This window comes from Terrapene carolina, unplaced genomic scaffold, assembly GCF_002925995.2.
Source record: "Terrapene carolina triunguis isolate 2854851 unplaced genomic scaffold, T_m_triunguis-2.0 Scaffold130, whole genome shotgun sequence".
NCBI lineage: Eukaryota > Metazoa > Chordata > Testudines > Emydidae > Terrapene > Terrapene triunguis.
The window spans coordinates 37918928-37944129 of record NW_020664481.1 but is presented as its reverse complement, the minus strand read 5'-3'; the positions used below and the strand labels follow the sequence as shown (position 1 = coordinate 37944129).

General features: G+C 39.4%; 1 protein-coding gene across 1 annotated transcript in view; it reads left to right on the top strand.

Moving 5' to 3' along the window:
- Window positions 1-25202, top strand: part of PEPD (peptidase D) — a 228231-nt gene that overhangs the window by 150596 nt on the left and 52433 nt on the right. The window contains exon 11 of the mRNA XM_026652794.1: window positions 1902-1979. Coding sequence (XP_026508579.1) covers window positions 1902-1979 — 78 coding nt within the window. The remainder of the gene's footprint in view (window positions 1-1901; window positions 1980-25202) is intronic.

Below are 25202 nucleotides of genomic sequence, written 5' to 3'. Positions count from 1 at the left end.
TGAGGCAGGGGTCCTGTGGAGAAAAAATAGTGGATGATCATGTAAGTAAAGACTGTCCCATGCATATGCAGCGGGGGGCCAAATTAAGGTTGCTTGGGCAATCTTAATTCTGGTATTTCTTAACTTTTGAGTGCTTGACATTGTAACCTTGTAATGTTCTTTTAACGTTTGACAGTTCCTTTCCTCATAAATCAATCCCACAACACTCAGATTTTGGTACTTATAATATGAAAATCCTTAGCAATGAAAAAAAGTTATTGATCAAAAATGTAAACAGGGCCTAGACCTTTAAACTGCATGTATGCAGAATTTGTACATGCAGTTGCTATGAATGTACACACAGCTATGTTAATTTCATGGACAAGTGATCAGTTAGACATCTAAGTGGCCACTTCTTTGCACAACTACTAAATATGCATTGATGGTAAAAGCTCTCTGCAAATAATGCATATGTATTTTCATTTCTCTAACGGCATGTGTACAGCGCTAAAAAAATCTGGCCTCAGAAATATTTCAGAGGGATACTTTTATCCCTGATGTGACTCCATTGAATTCACTGGAGTTAAACCTAGGATGATTTACATCCAAGACACTAAGCCACCCCTTGACCAGAATTGAGAGAATCCTATTTGAACCGGCAAGGTTTTGATAAAAGGTTAGTCACATATTGAGAGGTGACACAGATGCTACCAGTATATCTGTTCTGACACATGTATTTTTGGCTATAAAACAATTCTTTTAGCCTCTGTGAAGTAAAAAATGAGAGAGCACCTATCTGAGGAGAATAGCAAAATGAAAATCAGTAGAGCTTGAGATCTCTCCTATCTTTTAACTCAATATTTGATAGACCCAGAGGAATAACAGCCGACTAGGCAAAACAAGGCACTGTGACCAAAAATAGGTCACTGAATGGATCATGGAGTTTTCAGAAATGTGAAACAAGTGCCTGTACTTCTCTGGAGACTTCTTGTTTCCCCTGTGATTCAGCAGTTTACTTAGTCTGGTTTATAAAAATAAAAAATGTATTTTTTACAATGAAAAGCTGACTTTCTCTTTTTACTCCACAAAAAAGTAAATATGTCAGTTGGTATGCCTTGTATCATGGCTGACATCTTACACTGTGGGAATATCCCCTAACAATCTGGAATGTATTCATTCCTGTAGGGCTCATACCTAACCATGCTAGAGGTAAGTTTGAACAGCTCACTTGGACAGGTGAATTTTTTCCTGCCCCAGTAGCTCCTCGGGAGTTATTAAACATCCCAGATCTTATAGTGAAGATTCAGTTTTATACCACTGGAACCATTTAACCTTGAACAGGGAAACTTATTATTTTAAAAATTAAGGAATTCTCAAAGGAAGTAGATGGATATTAGATGAAAATTACTTTTATGTTGTTACATGTATACACCTCTACTCCTATATAACGCGACCTGATATAACACGAATTCGGATATAATGCAGTAAAGCAGTGCTTCGGGGGGTGGGGCTGCGCACTCTGGTGGATCAAAGGAAGTTCGACATAACGCAGTTTCACCTATAACGCGGTAAGATTTTTTGGCTCCCGAGGACAGCGTTATATCTGGGTAGAGGTGTACGATTGTAGCATATATGGGGCTGCACCACAAAATATGTTCCCTCCCACAAAAGGCTTACATTCTAAAACCTAGATATTCAGCTATGCCAATATCTTCTGTGCTCAGCTGAGGGGATACAAAGCTGGCAGTTATGACTCTGTTTCTGGAGCCAGTTCTATGTCAGCCTCAACAGGTTGCATGATATTGGGCCTTAAAATATTCTGGTATTTAAAGAAAACTATTTTACACTTCACAGTTTTCTTTCTCCTTGTGTTTTTAATTGTTTTTTATGTTAATTCTGTGTATTTTATTTTTCAATGTCAGTGGCAACAACTCCTCTGTTTTGCACTATGGACATGCTGGAGCCCCAAATGACAAGACTGTTGAAGATGGAGACTTGTGGTAAGTTAAAGGATTGCTTAGTGTTGTTTCTTAGACTTTAAAAGCTTTAAAGCTTTAAAAAGAAACAATCTCAGCACTATATTTGAGTGCCTTTAGTCTTAACTTGAGCAGTAAAAAGATGGACACCTAAGGATTAGGGTCCACATTTTTAAAAGTGGTGTACAACTTTGGGAGACGTGGCTTTTTGGGTGCCAAACTTGACCTGTTTTTTTTTTGTTTCTTCTGAGGTTTTGGTCACCTGTGTCTCCAATTGGGGGGTGGATGGGAAGGAAGGACCCAGATTTCAAATACTTAGTTTCATGGGTAATTCGGTCCAGGGTTTTGATTGAGTGTATTATAGAAATAAAGGCCAATTGCAAAATCTAGATCCAGGTTTGTATTTGTAACTTCGAAGGAGGTGCTTGAATCTGGGGTTTTAGTTCAGGTCCACATCTATTATTGTTTGTGGTTGCTAGTTAAATAATTCAGTTAAATTTTAACATCGACTTGATCTCTACAATGTGGCACATGTCTGCATACTTCAGTGATGACATTGCAGATGAAACTGTGCAAATATAATCATTGTTGGGTTAAACTGGTGTAAAATCATGTCTGTGAGCGTATAAAAAGTAGACGATGTGGTGCATGATATAACAAAAGGCAGCTTTTGAATTTTTCCTCTCAAGATCTAAGTCAAGGGGTCACATTCACAAAGAGAAGTCCACCTATAATTAACTCTAGGTGAGTTAATAGTAGACATTAGAGATAGAAAACATCTACTAGATTATCTAGTCCATTTCCATACTATTACAGGATTGCGCCCTATAGCATATTCAAAAGACATGCAGGTGTATATTTTAACATTTGTTTGCAAAGGTGTAGAAAGTATATTAATAAACTCAGAAGCTATTAAGGAATAGAATTGAATCATAGACGCATAAATATGCCTCTTTGGCTAATGTCACAGGCGCTTCTGCAGATGCAGCAGATTGAACTAGGTAGGTAATGTCTTTATTAACAGGGTATAAACATTTTTAAATAATTTTTGTATAGTAGTATGTTGTCTGTTATTCTTGTCTGGTGTGAATAGTCTACTGAAAGCCATCCAATGTTCTACTCTATTGTTCTGGTTTGTCACCATTTATTACTGCTCTATTGTTCTGTTTTGTCACCATTTTGTATTAGAGTATAGAGAGAAGTTTATCATAGTATAGTGGGTAATTGGATTAAGTAAGATATATGAACATGATACAGTAGTGGCTAATAAATTATATCAAGATTTTCCAAATGTCAGCGTACAGCATTCAGGTAATCCATAAAGTGGTTACTGAAGGAAGAAGAAGTGTTAACATAATGTATTATGATGTCATGGATTTATAATTTAACCAAAAGTGTTTTTAAAGAGGGTGGGAAATGTTATTAGGTGACTTCTTAGGTCAATGTTATGAATACAGTCCACTTATTTATGGGGGGAGGGCTAGCTCAGTGGTTTGAGCATTGGCCTGCTAAACCCAGGGTTGTGAGTTCAATCCTTGAGGGGGCCACTTAGGGATCTGGGTCAAAAATCTGTCTGGGGATTGGTCCTGCTTTGAGCAGGGGGTTGGACTAGATGACCTCCTGAGGTCCCTTCCAACCATGATATTCTATGATTCTATGACCTAAAGCAGGGATCGGCAACCTTTGGCACGCGGCTCGCCACTCCAGGCCAATGGCGGCGGCCAGCACATCCCTCAGCCCGCGCCACTTCCCACAGCCCCCATTGGCCTGGGATGGCGAACCGCGGCCAGTGGGAGCCGCGACTGGCAGAACCTGCGGATGCGGCAGGTAAACAAACCGGCCCGGCCCGCCAGGGTGCTTACCCTGGCGAGCCGTGTGCCAAAGGTTGCCAATCCCTGACCTAAAGCCTTGACTGTCCTCTGTGGCTGTGTGCTGGACTGCAAAAAGACCTTCGTAAGGCCTGATCTAAAAGTCCATTGAAATCTGTGGAAAGACTTCTGTACATTTCAGTGGACTTTGGATCAGCTTCCTAGTGAACAAAAGTCCAAGGGGGAGATTCTCAAAAGTGTCTAAGGGATTTATGAGCTTCAGAGCTACTGACTTTCAGTGAAACTTAGGATCCTAAGTGCCTGTCACTTTTTAAAGTGAGACTTAGGCACTTTTGCAAATGTTACCCCATATCACAGTTGGCATCCTTTATAGCAGACTCAACAAAGAGAACAAGGATTAGCATGGATCTTCAATTATCCTCTCACCAGAGTGATTCTGGTAAGTCTTTGTCTTGACTAGATAAAGTTGGATAAGTTTAGGTTGGGCTTAGCTACTATATGCTAGCTAAGCCTAGCTTCAAATGAACCTTTTTCTTAATGTAGATATAGGGTACCGTCTTTAGCTCAGTTTTAACTGGTCATGTTGTCACGTAGACAGAAGGCTGGGCTGCAACTTGACTAGCTAAATCTAGCTACAAGAAGGAAAAACGTCAAAGTTTTTATATCAGGCTTTCCTAGTATATGTTAACCATTTTTCATAGTCCAAACAAAGCCCAAAGGAGTGTTGAGACTTACTGATGGCCCAATGATTGTGGTCTTGTTCTACTGCTGCTCATGTTGTACCTGCTATGTGACTAGAGGATTTCAATCCCTAGTGCTGGCAGGCTGTGCTTTTGTTATCTCTGTACTCAATGTGGAAAAGAACAACAGAACACTATCATAGAAATCTGATCTTTTTCATAATCATGGTATGAAATTTAACACAATTTTGTAAAAGTATTTTTAAACACGCGCTCTCTCTCGCTCTCTCTCTCTCTGTCTCTCTCGAGCAGTTTTGTAGGCAGCACTTTTTAAAATCTTGAGCTACCTTGCTGTAGTACAGTACAGCTTATTAGAGCAACAGGAAACTTGAGAGTGTTCTTCTCTGGATAGTCTATCAAATTTCTAAGTTTTCATCTTGAAATACTCGTTTGTTTAGGTGTTAATGAGCAACTAATTTAGCAACAGCTCTAATTTTCTCATGGGCTGGCACATTGAAAATGCTATATAGTCCAATCGTGAAAATCTTATATATATTGTTGCATGTAAATATTTTTATTTTAACATACCTATAAGTTCTGATATTTGACTCCCCATAAAAAATTTTAATGGCTGCTGGGAGCCCTCTGTTGGAAAAGATTGAGAAATCCTAAAGTACAACACACAAAGTTAAGAAAAAAAATTAGATCTCTCTGTCGGGTTAGATGAAGGCAGAAGTGGTGAAAGATTATTTCTGCTTCTGCCGGCATATTGATACATAACTTGTTAAATTAATCATACAGGATCTGAAATGAGACTTTGGTAGGAATACAATGATTTCTATGAAATATTCTTTAATTGATTTTAAAAGTTTTTTTTCCTAGTTTTTTTTTTCAGTTGATACAAGTGGAATTCTGCATATGTTACAAATATTACATATTAAACAGTACCTTGCAATAAATATGCAAGTCCGTAAACCATCTGGATACTGAAAAACCTGAATTTGGAAGAAATAATTAAGTGCCTGCTCTGTTTCTTAAATCTGTTACATCATCAGTATTACCTCTAAGGAAATCACAAGCAAAGTTATTTGTGGTGTAACTTTTTTCTACAGAACATCCCTGTTACTCCTCTTTGTACTCTTTCTTTCCAAAATGTTGCCAATTTAGAATCCCCTGATTTACAATACCAAGTTATGAAAATTCATCTACCTTTAATGTGTTTGTGGGTTCTGTAAGAAATCAATGCAGAATTGATGCAGACCTCCAATAATGCATCAGAATCCATCAGTATGAAGGGTCTGTGCTAGATCTCCATGCAAGACAAGGGCCATGTAGTAGAGGCACCTACTGAGCACTCCCTTATGGCCAAGTGTGGCGCTTCTGTGGCCTGCCTCAGTTTCCCCCCTCAATGAGGTTTCTTAAAGAGCCTGGTCAAGGAGAAGCCAAATACTCTGCTTTACAGCCATATATCTCCCTTTCATAAAGCCTTCTGAAAGGAACATTTGTATGTTGGTTCAAAGGCTTTTACCTCAGAGCCTAGATAAAACCTGAAAGTCCCCTAGAGTCTCTAGATTCCAGCACCAGCTCCTTCTGCTGTAAGACCTTAAGCTTCTCCGTTGCGGGCTCTGCCGTCTTTCCCATGCTTGTTCAGGGTCTCTCGTAGGCCTGCGTGCCTGAAGAGCTTTTTCCTAGTTCATGTTCCCTGGGAGCTCCCCTCCTCTGGATCTTCCTTTCTCCTCAGGAGCCCTTGTCTAACTGAGGCCCTTATCTTTTTATCATGCCCAGGTACCTTAACTGCCTCCCAGTTACTCAGTGAGTTAACTAATCCCAGGTGAACCTGAGTTGCCTCATTACCTCTTGTGAAGCTTGTCAGAGGTAGGTTGGGCCCTTGACCCCTTCAGAGGGCCAGCTACCTTCCGATGAGCTGTAAAAAGGATTCCTGAATCTCTAATAGTGTGCAGGCCTATGTTGTTAGGTGTATCAAAGCTCTCAAGCACAGTAGCAGACTAGCATAAAGCATATGAAGTGTCATACACAGAAATCAATGCACTGTATTAGGAAAATCTATGTACTTTATAGACCAATGCACAATTCATTTATAACCCAATACATTTAATTAACTATAAATATCACTATTAAAGTAAACCAGTGTTCCATATACAAGTTAAGATGTTTTAAATTAACATCCACATAGTGAATAAGTAAATCAATATGGTCTACAAAAAAAGCTGTTTTCATAAAACAAATATATATTATTCATGCAGGCAAAAAGGTCATGCAAATGAACCAGTACGCTCACTACACATGTTGATCAGAAGCCTACATGCAGTAGTTTCATTTGAAATTACATTTAAACAAAATGTTTATACCTGAAAATATTATCAAATTGATGTATTACAAATGCAGCCCGCTCTGATAACATAAGTCAAGTAAAACCAAAACACTGGTTTTCTTCAGTTATCTTAAACCCATAACAGCATGGATAGAAAATGAGTTTAAGGCTGAAATTTGCTACATTATGCCAAGGTATTGCAGCATGTATTTTGCCATAAGATAATCACTGTTCCTGGAGCCATGCTGTAGCTGTAATGTTTCAAGTTAAAGAGGGGAGACATTAGGGCTAGAAAGACTGAGAGCCCACCACTCTGTACAAAGATGACATACTGCCAGTTCTCCGGTGTCTTCTGACCCAGTCCTACCAATGCTGTCATGTGGGACACAGAGTCACAGGACAGTTATGGGATGAGGGGGAGGCTGGCAATAGAAAGAAGACTAGGGTGTAGTGGAGGGGGACAGGGGAGGGATGCTTTGAGGGCAGCAAGGGGACATTTGTAAAGCAATGGAGTGTCAATGTGGGGAAATGACATTCTTTTGGTTTGGAGCTATCTGTCCCTTGAGCATAGGGCAGTTGAACTGGACGGAGTCTGACTCCTACTTTGCCTTCTGGGAGCATCAGGCAAGATGTCAGTTTCCCACATTGGGCTCCTCTCCCCCTTCATTGTCCTCAAAACACCCCCTCTCCATTCTACCCTAGGAAGTAGATAGACATCTGGCTCCACAACTGTGTAGCATGGGAACAGTCCCAGATGGTAACTTGACCTTGACAAACGCTGCTGATGCTAACTCTGTAATATGTACTTTTATATTTTGACTCTGAGATGTATCCAGTAGAATAATTTGAGTTCATTATATTCAGTTTGCTAGGTAGGTGCTTAGTACAGTACAACATATTTTTTGTTGATTACTGTTACTGCCAGATTGCTGAGGGAATTTTATAAATTGATTGATTTATTGAAATTGATCAGCAGGGTTCCTGTAACCCAGGGGTCGGCAACGTTCGGCACGCGGCTCGCCAGGGTAAGCACCCTGGCGGGCCAGGCCAGTTTTATTTACCTGCTGACGCGGCAGGTTCGGCCGATCGCGGCCCCCACTGGCCACGGTTCGCCGTCCCTGGCCAATGGGGGCGGCGGGAAGCGGCACGGGCGAGGGATGTGCTGGCTGCGGCTTCTCGCCGCCCCCATTGGCCCGGGACGGCGAACCGCGGCCAGTGGGGGCCGCGATCGGCCGAACCTGCCGCATCAGCAGGTAAATAAAACTGGCCCGGCCCGCCAGGGTGCTTACCCTGGCAAGCCGCGTGCCAAACGTTGCCGACCCCTGCTGTAACCTTTGATAATGAGGAAATTATGCCTATAATCCTAACACAAAGACTTCATATGTGAAATCCAAATTTAAATGTTTTAAATGCTCGAAAATACATTTGAACCCAGATGCCACAAAAAGAGAATATGGCTGCTGTTGCTGGACACTGTTTTATGTCTGTATTTTAAGGTGCATGTTTCTGTCTTTTTATTGTTGTTGATAGATGTGCCCCAAAGAAAATTTGGCATTTAGTAAGTTAGCTATTTTTGGCAGCCTTAAGCATCTGATAACATTTTTAGGATTGGTTTATGTATTCTTGCTTGCAGAATACTAAAGATAATCACAGAGTCTACTTAATTGCTTTATTTAAAAAAGAAAAGTTTCGAGGTATCCCTGTAGTAGTTCACACTATTAACACAGAAGTGATCTTAGTGGTATGATCTCCCCCCATGTGCATTTGTAATGCATGCACTTTGATAAATAGAATGGTGTGAATCTGTTATATACACTTAACTCACAGTGAAGTCAGTTGGAGTTTTCTGTGCATGAAGTCTGCAAGACTGGGCCTGATTGTAGAAAAGACGACTGAAGAGAAATACATAGAGGATTCTAGCCAGCCCTAAAGCAAATCCAAGGATGTAATTCATTAGGGGGACTCAAATGAAGTCATAAATAATGAGAGCCCAGCATGAACCACTTATGAACTGCAGCAGACCTGTGAGAGAGAATGTTAACCTTGTATTCACTCTGGAGCTATATATTATTTATACAATAAAATTAACTGTAAAAGTTTAAATGGGAGGATGTTGGAGTTTCAGGTGATATTTTTGCTTTTATTTTACCATTTTTTAATATGTTCAGCTCTTAATTCACTGATTTCAATGAAAGTATTAGAAAGTGCTACAATATCTTTTGTAAAGAGAGCTACTGTCCCATCACACCCCTTCGCTGCCATCATTGAGCTAGTACATGCACACAGCGATGTCAGTAAATTAATCACAGCTTTATTTAGTACTTAAATTCTAAAACCTGAGTGCTATAGACAAGTTTTATTCGAATAACTGTTTTTATCATAAGAATTGCAGCATAAAAATGTAGTCTTAATACAGTCCCAATAAATCATAATTTAACTGTCTATTTTAGGCATTTTAAGTATGCCCATCACTCTATCACCAAGCACCAATTATGTAGGCAAATTGTAGTAGATAGTGGGAATGGAAAGCTATCTAGTGTGCAGAAGATAAATTATTGGAATAATTTAAATCTTCAACAAGAAATACTTTATTTTATTCAGATTTATTTTAGTTAATGTCACGTCTCTAGTTTAAAGTATTAGCGTAATATTGGCACAGCGGGCACGAAAATTAATTTATAAATTGTCTCTTGGGGAAAAAAAGTCCTGCCATAGAAAGAAATTTATCTACCTGATGTTATTAGCAATTTATTGTTAATCTCCAGAATAAAGGTGAAACATCCATGCAAGTGTAAACATCTTTGTATAGTATGTTAGTATATAACTACATCTTCCTCTTGTATTATAATACTGAATTTCAATTTGTTTCTTTCTGTTTGGCATAACTAAGAATCTGCAATTTAAGGGGATTCAAGATTCACATTTGTTTGTTTTTCATAGTTTCACTATTAAAAGTGTCTACCCTGTTTAACCACTGGTCCTCCCACCAACTGCCATTCCAGAAGTTGCTGGTTTTGCTCATCACTCAGAATCTCTGCACTGAATTGGCAGTATAAAAGAAGAAAACAGACAGATAAAGCAGGATGAATAGAATGAATAGAAAAAATAATATATTTTGAGCAATTAAATGCATCTATATAAATGCATAGAAAAGATACATGGGACACTTTTCAGGACATTTGTAGTTAATGATTATTCAAGACATACGAGGAATATGGCAGAAACGAGGTTACTTCTTGTAAGAGGCTATCAACCCAATATCAGTGTTTGTACATTCAGTCTGAGCCCCTCTAAAACAGAACAGATAATCTATAATTGCTTAGTTATCATATTTCCTTCTTTGATCTAAGAGCATAATATTGGTTTTTAATATTAGAAGCAATGCCATAATGCCTTAAATTCTGGATTTATTGAATTTGAAATACCTCAGAATATTCTCCATAACTAAATTATTTTTATTATAATTTGTTGAAAATCACACACTATTTATTTGTGGGAATGAGGGGAAAACTCTCTCTCACTTTCTCTCTCTTCATTACACTGGGGCTTTTCATGAGCACCAAACAGCTAACATTTATTTCTTTAGTCGAAAATATTGAAAGCGTTTGTTTAAAATCTTCATCTATTAAAGTATCAGATGAACTTTTAAAACAGATATATTAAACAAAAGAATAGGTAAAATTGTTTGTCATGTATTTTTAATTCTGTTTTAGAAAAACTGATGCTTTTTATTGTTAGTGCTGCAACACTTAACACCAAACACTGCTCACCAAAAATGATTTTGTCCAGATGGGGGCAATGTTGCATTAAAAAGTGAGAACTGAGTCCAATCTTTTTGTATGAAAAAATACAGTTTTCCCCAAGACTGCTTTAATTGTCTGATATTAAAACAGCTTATTTTATGATAGCTATTTTGTTCTTCTATATTTATTTATTTTTTAAAAATTAAGGCCTGCAAATATCCCAAGACATTAACATATCAACTGTAAAACCTGAACTGTTTGATATGGCTAAGCTAAGTATTTTCACTTGGCTTTGTGTGTTTTTATGGATTTTGAGGTTCAGTGCACTAATGATTTACAAAACTGATAGACTTTTTAAATTTTTTAATCTGATGCAGTTTGGAAACATTTTGTTAATTTCTCTGTTACTGTTGTGTTTCTTAGAAGTAATGTAAGGAATTAAATTGGTAACTATTTTTTTAATGGTAGAATGCAGAAGCAACAGGCTGTCCATTTCTTAAAAAATCATCCTTAAATTTTATTCAGTCATCTGCAGTTAGTTTACATTTTTAGTAAAAATTAGTTGATTTTTTTTCTTATGGTATATGCATGGTTAATTTTATGTTAATTCACAAAATCTGAACTTGATTAAAAATAGAAAAATGTATTTAGTAAGCCTTTTATTGAATTGATTTCCTTCTCTGATTGAACACATTTTCTGTTCATACTGGATAATCCACATTCCAAGTTTGAATTCTGCTTGAAATGTACAAGCATTCTAAACCAAAGCAAAGGTCAACAGCAACAATGTGCTTTTTATTGTAAAAACATTTCAGTTTTCATTTAAGTGCTGTATTTGAGTCTTTTAATTTAACTTTCTCCTTAGAACACCATGTTAATTTATTTCTCCTTTTTTATCACATTCAGAAAATTAGTTTTATTTTCTAGATTTTTATGGACTCTTAGATTTTGTTTGGTACTCTGTAAGTAAGACTGGAGTGTTGCTTTGCATATCATCGGCCTGGTGTCATTGGGAGTTTGGTTGAATAAAATCAGCAGGACTAGGTCTCATGTTTTACTGAATGACAGTTGAATTTAATATTTCCTATTTTAAAATATATTATTTAGCATAATCAGAAATAACACCCACAAAAATCAAGTGACTTTCTGTATTATAATCACATATAGGCAAATCATGTTTGAAATATTCTCTCAAAAAGATTAGTGCTTATATTGCATTTCAGTAGAAAATCAGCTTCCTAAAGCCCTCTCTCTTTTCTTGGTATCAGAAGTTAACTCACAGTAGCCTTGGAGTGCATAGATACAGAAGAATACAAATGCAGGGGCAAATTGATTCTGGCTCTTAAACAGGTGCACAGTTCAGAGGAAGAGTACAGGGAGCCTCCAGCCCATCCCTTGAATGCCCTGCATAAAGACCATGGATAAGTCCAGTCCCAGTCTCTACACTCAGGGCAGTTGAGGGACTGCTTCAACTCTGTTACCCAGGAGCAGTCGTCACCCAAAAGGTGCAGTAGCAGGTATGCAGCCTCTGTGCACCCAGGAGCTCCAGAAGGCTTTCTCCCTGAGGCATGCTTTCCAAGGCCAGATGACTTCCAGTGCTCCCTCTAAAGGGATACAATTCTACACTGCCCCTAAATGGCACCATTGAGCCGTTCAAAGGCAAGAATGTTTCCCAATTGCAGTGGCATATTATCCTCTTGAGGTGCTGCCATGAAGAATAGACCTTGTTTCCCAACAGATAAAAATGTGCTTTCCTGTCACTGGCAATACACTCGTGGCTCATGAACATTCAGGCACTGCTGTTCTAAATTACTGCCTACTGTCTTGATTGCTGCACATTTGGCTTGCACATTTGGCCCTGTAAATAGGAAGACTGGCAACTCTTGGCTTTGTCTTCTTACAGCATGTATAGTATTGTGAAGTGTCTGAATAATGGATTAATTTGGAAAATGACAGGGTTAAGTAACTCTAAGGTTGCCAGCTTCAAAGCCAAGAAAAATCATGAGATGGTTCTGAAATGAAGTATTGCTTTGTTCACTGTCTGATGCTGACTCAGTTTTATCCATGACAAAAGTGGGAAGCACTGACCTTTTACATATATGAGAGCTTGAGAGTATTTACAGTAAAATCAACAATCAAAGGTCTGACATTTCACCTATTTCTCTAAGCTCCAATATTTGTTTAGCGCACACAATCTTTGGTGCTGAAAGTTAAGCATCTAAATGGAAATTTTAGCACCTAAATAACTGTGGGCTGACTTTAAAGGTACTGAATGTGCACAGCTCAGCAGGAGCTGTGGGTGCCCAGTACCTCTGGAAATAGTTGCATTTATTAGGCGTCTGTTATAAAATTAGATGCAAAAATTTGGTTCCTATGTATAACCGTATGTGAATCATTTACTTTGTGCTGGCATTCTCTAGCCTTCACCTCACCAGGTCAGAACCAATGGGGTGTTCCCTCCCTGAGCTTGATGGAGAGACAGCCAGCTGCAAACAATTTACAGGGTTGCACTCTTTTTCATCTGCCTTCTGCTGCTGTGACATTCTCACCCTTGCCTTTGCAAAAAGAAAGGTGTTACAATGATGCTTCCAAATCTTCTGTTTCGAGATGGAGGTCTCAAGCAGATGACAAGCTAGAGTTGCAATCACTCTTAGGCCTGGTCTACACTAACCCCCCAAGTCAAAGTAAGGTACGCAACTTCAGCTACGTGAATAACGTAGCTGAAGTCGACATACCTTACTTCGAACTTACCGCGGTTCAGACGCGGTCCACACGCGGCAGGCAGGCTCCCCGTCGACTCCGCGGTACTCCTCTCGCCGAGCTGGAGTACCGCAGTCGATGGTGAGCACTTCCTGGTTCGACTTATCGCGTCCAGACCAGACGCGATAAGTCGAACCCAGAACTTCGATCCCCAGCCGCCGAACTAGCGGCTGGGTGTAGACCAGCCCTTAGGAAAGCACTAAGGGCAAGGCAGGCCTGATTTTCCTTCAGGAGAGAACTGCTTCTGTTAAAGATCTTCATAGCTATAGCCTATTGAGCAGTACCAGAGGCAGAAAACACACTGATTCAGCAAGCTGGTAGACTTGTAAGGGAGGTAATCTCTTCCAGGAACTTTCCCTAAAATTTTCCTGACCTCATCAATATTCTCAATAGCAGAGATGCTGGAATAGAACACTGACACTCTTCTTCTGCAGCTTCCAGTGCAGCCACTGTTGCCTCAGTCCCTCTTGCCCAGCAACCCCAAGCGCTTAGAGACTCTAGCAGTAACTCCCTGCTCTTTATTTGGGCCATTGCACTCCTTGTATTGAGCTGGCCATCTCCCTGCAAAAACTCAGTGAGTCATGGAGAATGAAAAGGCTTTCTCAGAAGGGGAGACTGGCTTCCATAGCAGATGGTAGCTGTGCACAAGCTAACCAAGGTGCCTTTGGCTGCATCTATACTGAGAAAGTTAGGACTCATGATTTGCCACCAGTACAAAGCTTCCCCACTGGTGGCGCATAGGGCTTTACCAGAGTGTCAAGACTTGTTTGATTGTTTTGTTTTTTTTTATTATTGCTGCTTTTTATTTTCTGATATTTTCACAAAAGGCAAACATTTAAAACAAGGCAAATCCTTGTGAATCTTATCCTTGTGTGAAGGGAATTCGAAAGTGTATATAGGCTGTTACCAGAGTAGAGGGGTATTTGTTGAAGCAGCTTTTAGCATCCAACTGAATGAGGTTTAGAATTCATGCCCCATGAGATGAACAGGCTTAACTTCCAAAATTCATATTTAATTCCAATGAATATGGGAGAAAGAGGGAGGTCCCATGCTGCTGCTGTCTTTGGAGACTGTTTTCTTCCATGCCAGGATGATGGAAGGGCAGACTGCTCCAGCAGCTTAGAAGCTTTGCATTGTGCCCATTTCTATAAATCTCTCTGTACCCATCAAGTGCTGCTGCCCTTGCTCCAGTGAGTCCACACCTTCTCCACTCCTGTGAAAGGGAACCCCACTCCTAAGCAGTTTAGGAACTGTGTCCCCGGGGAAGCTGTTTGCCAGTCAGAGCTCCGTAGCTCTCCTGCACGCCTCCCAATGTCCCTATAAAAAAAATACTGAGACCCCTTCCACAGCCAGCTGCCCTTGTACCCTGTCACCTATTTCCTCAGTGGACCATACAGTCTTCTCTCCTGCAAGGTCTTAAGTAGCCAGAAAGTTCTGCATGCCTCACTTTATGCATGCCATCCTTTAACTTTGTACAGACTGTAAAGCTCCATGGTGGATCTCTCACACCATCACCACCCTGCCACCGAGAGTTGTGGCAGGCTGGCAAATCTGGGCAAAGCTATCTGAGGCTTGGACAGTCTCTCACTGCTTCCTTTGAAGGGCAGCAGCATGAGAACCAGCGCAGGAAATTGATTGAACTCCCTCTTCTGGTGAAAACACAAAGCAACCAGACAAGGAGGAAGATAGCAGGTGGAGAAGTACAAGAGTGCACGGTGGCAGCATTTTGTGACTATATGTAGCACAAGTAGATTTATGTGACAAAGGTTAATTATGCAGCCATTTTCTGGATACATAACTGCATTCCCTGTATAGACCATGGACCTAGTCACTATTGAATTGACCTGCTTTGAACAACCAGTTTAGAAGTGAAAGGCTCAATATTCCATTACCAGTGTTCAATCTAATATCCTTCACCCCATGTTCTGACCTACTTGAATCACGCAAAGGGAACAGAAAGACTGGCCACATCTCCACAGTTGGAGAGCCCTCATTGTGTGTAAAGATAGTAAGTAGATGGATCCTGCACCACACTAAAGAGGAGATCTGACTTTAATTTTGACCAAACACAGAAAGTAGATCTGTAAAGTAAGGTGGCAGTTTGACATAACATTAGAAAGAGATGGTTCTTTCATTTAACAAATAATCTCATGCAGTGACTTTATGCCTATATATGGAGAAAATAAACCTGGCCATTTACACCTCATATTTTACAAATTTAAACTGATAAGCAAAGTGCACTGGGATCCTTCAGTATTGAAGACTCTTAATCAGTGTTAACAAACCACAAAATATTTTTCTAGATTTTAAAGCCAAAAATATAACTCTAAAGTTACCTTTTACCATACAGTGTGCTGTGAAAGTAATAGGACCACATCCTGTTCATCTTATTCACTCAGTAGTCCCAATGTAACTCTGATGGGTAGGGTGAGGAGGATCTGGCCCATAGTAACAGGTATTACTTTCAAAAGCATGTGAGTGACTTGGATGCCTAAAATTCCATTGAACGTCAATGGATTTAGGTGTTTTTGAAATTATTTCCAAGGTCCCTAATTTATATTAAATATTAGCATGGAACCTAACCTATGTAGTAAATGGAGAGTGCAGATTAGTGCGTATCAACTGAACCTAGGACCTTTCAAACTTCCACTGAATAACTGAAAGGTTGCATATAAGAGAGAGGAATATCTATTAGTTCCTTTCTGCATTTATTTCTAACAGAATCACAAGATTATGGAATAAGCCACATGCTGTGCCACTTTTGCTCTTTTATGTTCAAAGTAGTTTTAAATTGTGAGATCAGGCTTTTTGCCTGTGAAAAAAGAAGTGAAATGTAGAATCATAGAATATCAGGGTTGGAAGGGACCTCAGGAGGTCAAATAGTCCAACCCCCTGCTCAAAGCAGGACCAATCCCCAACTAAATCCCCAAATGGCCCCCTCAAGGATCGAACTCACAACCCTGGGTTTAGCAGGCCAATGCTCAAACCACTGAGTAGTTAGTGATTTTTGAAGGTTACTGCTAGAACAGATGTAAAAGGCAGCCTACCTTTTGTTTGACCTTATTGGCTAACATTACAGTGCTGATACATAGCAATTCAGTCTGTCAGTAAAGCACCTGAAAGGTTATCTGCTTTTTCTCATACTTTGCATTGTCCAGCTTTAGTTAATAATGTTTACAGTATTTTGCAATGTGTGAGGGAAGGAAGATTATAAAGTACATGCATGTGGGCTAGAACCAGCATGGGAGCTCTAAAAATCAAATCATGCAGTTCTATACAGGTAAGTCACTTTTTGTCCTTACTCCCACAAAATATTTTATTTGGCATTTTTTTACTGTGTATCTTTTATATGAGATTCTAGGTATATTTCCATATTTGCTTCTAAAAAGAAAAATTGAAGAACTGGACAAAAAAAATTAATAAAAATTATTAAAAGGGGGAAAAATAAGTAGGGGAATATGGAATCAGTGACCATTAGCTACTATTGCACACCATGTGGATTCACCCTCAAAGAAGGTCAGGCAGGATTTTTGTTACTTGCCCTCCCTCAGGTGTAAGCCAAATAAAGTTTATTTTCTGGTGAGGACTTCAGGACTTGCAAGCGATGTCAGTATATATGAGCTAAATTGATGCCTCACTCACACTGATCATGCTCAGCATGTGATCAGTGATACTTTTTTGGCTGAACTGTCCATTGCAGACACATGGTAGAGGTGAGTTTGCAATGACCTTGTGCAACCTCAGCCACATTCTCCCTGAGCAGATGTCAACCAGGTATGAACAATCCTGTTTATAAAGTGCTAAAACCACAAGGAAGGGAAAATGGGAAAGTGATGCCAGTAATTTTGTTGGTTGGCTATTCTTCCATGGTTAGACAATTCTGGGGAAAAAATGTGGAAAATATATCTTCATGTTGCAGAAAATGTGCAGTGAATAAGATACATAGATAATGGAAATATACTGTGTATATTTTTCTTCAGTGAAGAATCACAATTTTTTAGGGACTTGTAGCATGCAATATATGTAGTGTTCCACGTTTTCAGTTTTTACTGATTTTTCACTGGTAAATTACTGGGTTTTTTTTTATTATTATTATTAAAGGGGTCCAGCTTTTACTGATTTACACCTGTTTATCAATCCACTCAGTATTGTTTGGGGTATTATTTTTTTAAACACTATAGCTTTACCGGATTGTTGTGTCCTGCAGCTCTGAAACTGAAGCAGTTCCACAGTGGAAAACACAAAATTCACACACAGTGGAGGTCGGAAAATCAAACAACGTTAATATCACAAGGAGACACTGCCCGCCTATTTCTTTGTGTCCGTTTAGTAGTGGGAGCACTGAACTTAAACAATCAATCTTCCACAGATAAAGATATGTAGGGCGCCCTATCCACCTGGTTACCTCCTTTAGGGCCACTCTCCTTACTGGTTTGGATGGGCAGGCCTGGGTTCTTCTGGATCCCCGCACAGCCAGATCTGCCCTTTCTGTAGCTGGTTCCAAACTACCCCCAAAATTGCTTCTGTCCCTTCCAGGACTCCCAGGATAGGGCATCTCACTCCCCATTGGTCAGGCTAGCTCTTCTTAACGGGCTTCCCCTTGTCGATCATTTGATTCTGCCCCCTCCTCTGAGCAGGCATGCCTGCAATCCTTCCCCAAACCCACAGGGGCCTCTGTTCTACATAGGCCTGGTCTACACTACGGGATTAATTCGGATTTAGCAGCGTTAATCCGAATTAACCCTTCACCCGTCCACACTACAGAGCCAGTTAATTCGAATTAATGGGCCCTTTAAATCGATTTCTGTACTCCACCTCGACGAACGGAGTAGAGCCTAAATCGATTTTGTTAATTCGAATTAGGGTTAGTGTGGCCGCACACCACCGAATTACTGTGTTTAAGTTAATGGGGTAGTGTGGCCGCACACCACCGAATTAATGTGGTTAAAAACCGAATTAAGGTGCTTAGTGTGGCCGCGCACAATCGAATTTATACAACCTGTTTCCCAAATTCGAATTATCTAAATTCGGATTAATCCTGTAGTGTAGACATACCCATAGAGTCTCTCCTCTCTCCCTCTGGATTGCCTAGCAGACTCTGAGTCTACCCTTGGCTCCCCCTCCCTATCAGGGACAGTGTGCCTCTGCCTGAACTACAAGCACACAGAGCCCCAGGAACCTAGGTAAGGTCCTTGCGGGTTACAGATAGATAAGGTAAAAAGCATGGGGCAAAAATGCAAATCTGTACCTGAATACTAACAAGAAAATCGGTGCTTAGAAATTTTCAAGAAAAGTAAAGACGGGAGTGAAGAGGATGCATTGCACTGCAAGTACTGCAGCACTGCAGTCAGTGCTCACGCTGATAAAATAAAGGAGCGTGTCAAAAGCAAGCAACACAAGAAGGTTAGAGAAGAAAGTGAGCTTCAGGATAAACAGTCAGTATCAGGAGCTTTCACCAGGGCTTTAATAAAAGAGAGGACACAAGCATGATTGTGTCAATGAATTTGTGAGTGCTCTTTGTTTCACTGGACAGCTGCGGTTAATTGCAGAGGAGCCTATTGGAGACTGTGCGACTGTACTGTCCAGCAGCAAAAACCCTTCCTAATGCAGACAACCTCACTCGTAAGTATCTGAATGAAAATTACGGTGCTGTAGTATCTAAACTGATGGAACGAATTGATGGAAATGTGGTGTCTAGTCTGATTTTTAACTGACATGTTTGAGATGTACCAACCAATTTGGGAAAATGTTTCCATAACACAGATTCTGCTTCCTACATGGCTAAATTTGCACAAGAGATTAAACTCAATCAGAAACTGGAGCTACTACATATTACCAGTCCTGCCCATCTGATTAATGTTGCACTGTTAGCAGCTACTGCTACAGAAGAAATGAAAGACGTGAAATCTTGCATCATTTGATTCAGGGCTTTTTTCAAGCATGCAAACAAGTTGAAGGCTTTGTTTTACACGGTGCGAGATGAGTGCAGAGTGTTGATTACCTACCCCTGTTGTGCCACATCAGTAAATGAGCTTGTACTTTGCTGCCTGTCGTAAATATAATGCATAGACTGTGGTAATGCCTCTCCTATATCATCCTAAGTTTGTTGGTTCTAAAGCAGAAACTTTGAAGAGCCTGGGAAATAACCGAAATGATCGCCAGATTTTGCGTACCAAGGTAGTGTTCATTGTTAAAAACTTGGAATCACTGTGTGATACACAGAAAACATTGGAGTTTTCTCTGACTACTGCCAACACATTTGCCAATACAGATGTTTACTGGATCTTGACAACCAAAATCTCAGCTGAATTGAGCACGAAAGCTGCAGGAGAAACATATGAAAAGAAAATCCAGCTGTTTCTGGAAATCCTTCCGATGCCAGAACATGAGAGAACCAAAAAAGCATTCAAAACTTTCAACACAATGCTCAGCAAGAAATGGGAGATGACCGTGGCCTGTAATCTGAACCCCGAAGTGTTTGGTACCGAAGATTCTTTTTGGAATGTCATTCAGGTGTTGCACCCCTTCCTCAAGGTGAATTTTGCAGTAGGATATGACCGTTATGACAGAGCGTTTCAACCATTTGCCACTAAAGATGAAAAGGGAATTTCCTACTTACATGAACTTGCGTAACCCTGAAAATGCAAAACTGTGGAACAGTCCTCAAGACACACTTCCCAACTTCAGCAAAGTGGCAGGGTGAGCTTTGAGTGTATCCACTGGATCTATTGATGCAGAAAGCATATTTCAAAATTGGACTACCTCCAAGACCGCAAAAGGCTCAACATGAGTGAGGATATTTTGAAGAAAATTATGTGAGCATATGCAAACCAGGATTTCTGGAAAAACTACTACTACTCTCTGAGAGAGAGAGAATGCATACCTTTGTACATTTAAAAAAAAGTTTCAATTATACTATTGTAAAATGTGCATATTACAAAAGCTTTTTGGTTTTCTTTTTCCGCGCCTCGATTTTATTTTTAACCCTTTTTCATCCTGGTTTTAATGTTTGGAAAATAAACACTGAAAAATTCCCCCCCCCCCTTTTTTTTCCAAATAAAAACTGAAAATGCAGAACACTAAATGTATGGAGTGTTGTTACATTTGTTACTGTGCATTAAACTATTAAAAATAAATTGTAGATCAAGAAGTTCTCTAGGCTAAATATGATAGGCATACAGTTGTGCATCTAGTGCAGTGGTGGGCAACCTGCGGGCCACATGCAGCCCATCAGGGTAAGCTGATTGCGGGCCATGAGACATTTTGCAGTCGTTGACCGTCCGCAGGCACGGCCCCCGGCAACTCCCAGTGGCTGCGGTTCGCTGTTCCCAGGCAGCCTGCAATCAGCTTACCCTGATGGACCGCATGCGGCCCGCAGGTTGCCCACCACTGATCTAGTGTGTTTATGCAATTGCCGCATTTAGTAACAGTAAATATACTGCATTCATACACACAATCGCAGTAGTTGCACATATTTAATGGGCAGTCATGTGTCTGTCTGAAAATATAGCTTTTAAAGTCTCTGGTCAGTGTGCTCTATCACAACTGAATGTGCTGATTTTTTTCCTGGGTAGCAGGAAAAAAGAGGATGATACTCCTTTAAGGATCCTTCCTGCATTTGGGGTCTAAGGGAGGAGAAACAGGGACACACCTGAATGGAGGCCGGGGGGGGGGAACAGGAAATGGCCAAAGCAGGTGGAGGCATTGATCCACCATTCATGCATTCCAGAGGGATCTCTCTCTCTCTCAGATCAGCAGCAACTACCCTCAACCCAGAACAGGACTGAGTTTTATGATCTGCTATGGCTGGCATTAGTTGCCTTTTTTCTTTTGGGGCTGGGAAGAAATGTTTCCCTCACCTCCAGATTGGCCAAGACAGGCTGGGTTTTTTCATCTTCCTCACAGCAGGTCATGGACCTGGTGGTTAGGTTGAGATGTCGCAACTTAGTAGGTGGCAGGTGTGGCAGATCTTGGTGCAGGTACTTGTTACTGAGGAAATACAATTCCCTGGTAAATGGGTTGAAAGTGGACTTATGGGGAGGCATGCTCTAAGGAAGCTGGAAAAAGAAGGGTTGGGGCTTCTAACATCTTGTTCAGCAGGCAGACAGCCCTGCGCCTTTTCCAGCCCTTAACCCTCATACAAGGGGAGGCTGCTTGTGTCCCTGCAACAGACTGGCTGAAGTCTGATCAGGCCATCAGCCCTCCCAAGTAGGTGTGAGCAATTAAGGAAATAACTGTGACATACACTGCATGACTTGGCTATCCAGAACCCAAGAGCCTACTCAAATGGTAGTGCCTGGTCTGTAACTTTTATTCCTGTGTAGCATCTACTTGGGGATTTTCCATTACTCAGTTCTGCAGTAACCCAAACATCTTAGAAAGCCAGCCTTCCTTATTAATATTGTTTGGTGATTGTAATTATAATTGGTTTAAGAAAACCAGAAAATTTCTATGACGACAGTAATATTAAAAAAAAAAAAACCTTAAGATTTTGGCTATTTTGATTGTGGTGTATTTAAATCCTAATTGCCTTTATTGAAACCTGTTAATCTATGGAAATTATGGAATGCCTCTGGAATTGTAATTATACTGAGTCAGGGCAGCCTTTCTTTAGCAACATTACAGCTTTATATATCACAAACTGGAGGATAATTAATCCTAATACATTAAAAGTACTTGATACATAAGGATAAGTACTTGAATGCTTTCTTCTTTCAAAGCAAGAATTTTATTCCTTTATGAAAGATTTGTAACTGGTCAAACATCTGTTATCATGTAAGATCAAATAGGTGGTAAAAATATAAGAATAAATCACCAAAAAATGCAGAAAATCTATGTGACTAGAGGGGAAATAATTTCTGCTCAGGCTTTAAAATTGTTACAAGGTTGAATGTATGAGACAATGCAAAGTTCAGATAGTTAGTAGGTATGTTTTTAATAAGAACACAGTGTTGGCCTAACTGCTCACATTGAAGTCAGTGGTAAAACTTTCATTGACTTCAACGTGAGCAGAATTAGGCCAATGTTGAGCGTCTTTGAAAATCCCAAGTACTATGAAAATTTGAATTTCACAAAATTAAATGTTTAGTTTCTGTCCTCTGAATTGGGGATTGATTCACACTCTCAGGGTCCAGTACTATCTAGAATGCAACCCTAAAGAACATGGGACCTTTTTACTGAGAACAATATTAATAATCACATCAAACAATTTCTCCATCTGCCAACACTTTTATATATATGCTGTCTAGTTTGCTACTGTTTTGAAATGAGCCTGAACCATAAATATAAGATCCAGCTTCAGCAATGTTGTGGGTTTTACTGATCTTGGGTTTTGGTTTGAGCTCATATGTAATTACCATTTTGTGAAATAATAGTAAAATTGCTTGTCTTTACTCTGTGTTGTGGGAATGGTTTCTCTTCTACAACTTTAATTCTTCAATAAACATTTTATATTTAAAAATATATTTCACATTTTAATTAATGTGTATAATCTAGAAAATATCATGTGTTTGTATATATATACACACATGCACAGAATAATTTAATGATTAGCTATGCGAGAATTTCCTAAATAACATGAGCCTACATCCTCATAGCTGAATCTTCCAAACCGGAGTTTTATTTCTAATGCTCAGATCCTACAAGTGGCTCCACATGGGTGGACCCTTGCATCCAGGCAAAGCAACATTGACTTCAATGAGGTCCTGCATGGACACAGAGGTTTGCCCACACAGAGCATGGATTTACAGTCTGATTTATGCATTTAGACTGTAAACTCATTGGGGTACGGCAAGTGGAGAATTAGTAGGATTATGACATTTTAATCTTAATTTTTTTTTAAATGAGCAATTGATTTTTAGTCAGACTATGGAAAATCTTGTGCCTCTTATTTTTTGTTAAAACCTATTTTACCTCATCTTTGTATATGTTTGTACAGTGCCTGATTGGTCTTTGGGCACTATTGTAATATAACATTAAGTAGTAATTATGACTGTTCAGTTTTAACCCACTGTATTAAAGTTAAATTATAATTCATTTATTAATTGGAGATATAGAATATTCATTGGCTTAGCCACAAGGCACTTTGTCACAAGGTATAGCCATCTGTCCCTAGTTATCTCAAAAGTGAAAGTCTCAAAATAGTCCCCTGTGAGCTAGAGAATTGGGCTATTTATGTTCTGATTCGGTGTTTTAAGGTGACTTATAAAGAAAAAATAAATGGGGTATTTGCTCATTTGATACATAAAGACAAACTGTAAGTAAGTTTGGTTGTATAATTCTACTTGTTTCTTAGAAACCTCCTATGCAAGTGGAGAATTTGTAGGATTATGACATTTTAATCTTAATTTTTTTAAAAAATAAGTAATTGATTTGTAGTCAGACTATTGAAAATCTCATACCTCTTATTTTTCATTAAAACTTATTTAACTTAAACACCTCACAAACTCTTAGCAGGAGAGATCTTTGTTAATGATTCAGCACTCCCATTTTTTTCAATTAACAGCTGAGCTCTCGCTTCGTTTCTGTGGCCCTCCATTGGGGACCATTAGCTGAAACAGTGAAAATAAGATATGATATTTCTGGGATTAAAAAACAAGCAGAAAACAAACTTAAACCCATATATCATAAAGAATCAAAGGGAACGCTCCATTTTTTCCCTTGAATATTACCCTTTCATAGTTGTTTTCCCCTACAAATGGCAAAACTTACTTTGTCTTCTGTAGGACCAGAACTGTTGCGTTGTAGAATGCAAACCAAAACACACAATCTGTCATATGTTATGAATTTCAATGTAGATGTTAATAGTAGGATTATGATTGGTACTAACTCATACTGTAATTATTTCACTATAATCTAACCACAAGATTTGAGACCCTGGCAAATATGTACTTGCTTTCCATATTTGATAATATCAGTCTCAGTGGGTATGTAATGTCTTTCCCACACAGTACTTGTTTATTCCCTTCTGATATGCTGGTGTGACCTCCTTGGTCATTTGAGTGATTTGAAATAGGCCTTATCTGGTATCTCTAGTATCATCTTTCTATAAATTATTTTTATTACAGCTTTTTGTATAGTCACAAAAGAATGGAGCAGATTTAGTCAAATAATGTATGTATTAAGTTATTACAAAGTAAGTTATTTACATTATTAATATTAAAATAAATATCCTCCCTTACAGCAACTTTCATAGAACTAAAATATCAAAGCACAAACTTTAATTTATGTCAGTGGCTACTAGTACAAATATATTTAACTTGATTTATAGTTATAGAGCTTATGTGGTTATAGCTAGCCACAAGCCCCCTAGTGGAGATGCAGCATAAGTCAGCAGGAGTTCTTTGGCCAGAATATCAGCTAAACCAGGGGTCGGCAACCTTTCAGAAGTGGTGTGCCGAGTCTTCATTTATTCACTCTAATTTAAGGTTTTGCGTGCCAGTAATGCATTTTAACGTTTTTAGAAGGTCTCTTTCTATAAGTCTATAATATATAACTAAACTATTGTTGTATGTAAAGTAAATAAGGTTTTTAAAATGTTTAAGAAGCTTCATTTAAAATTAAATTAAAATGCAGAGTCCCCCCCCTCCCCCCCAGACTGGTGGCAAGGACCTGGGCAGTGTGAGTGCCACTGAAAGTCAGCTCGCGTGCCGCCTTCAGCACGCGTGCCATAGGTTGCCTACCCCTGAGCTACACCATATCCCTGAACAACATTATATAAGCCAACAGCGCACTCATCTATCGGTGTAGTTGCATCTAGTGGTTTTGAGACCTGCCTGCGAGTGGCCTCTTCTGTAACTTTCTCCACAAAGGAGAATTAATTAATTTATATTACAGTGGATTCTCCCTTCACTTGTTCTATAGAACCAGGGAAAGGGTCATGGAGCCAGGAAGCAAGCTAGGCT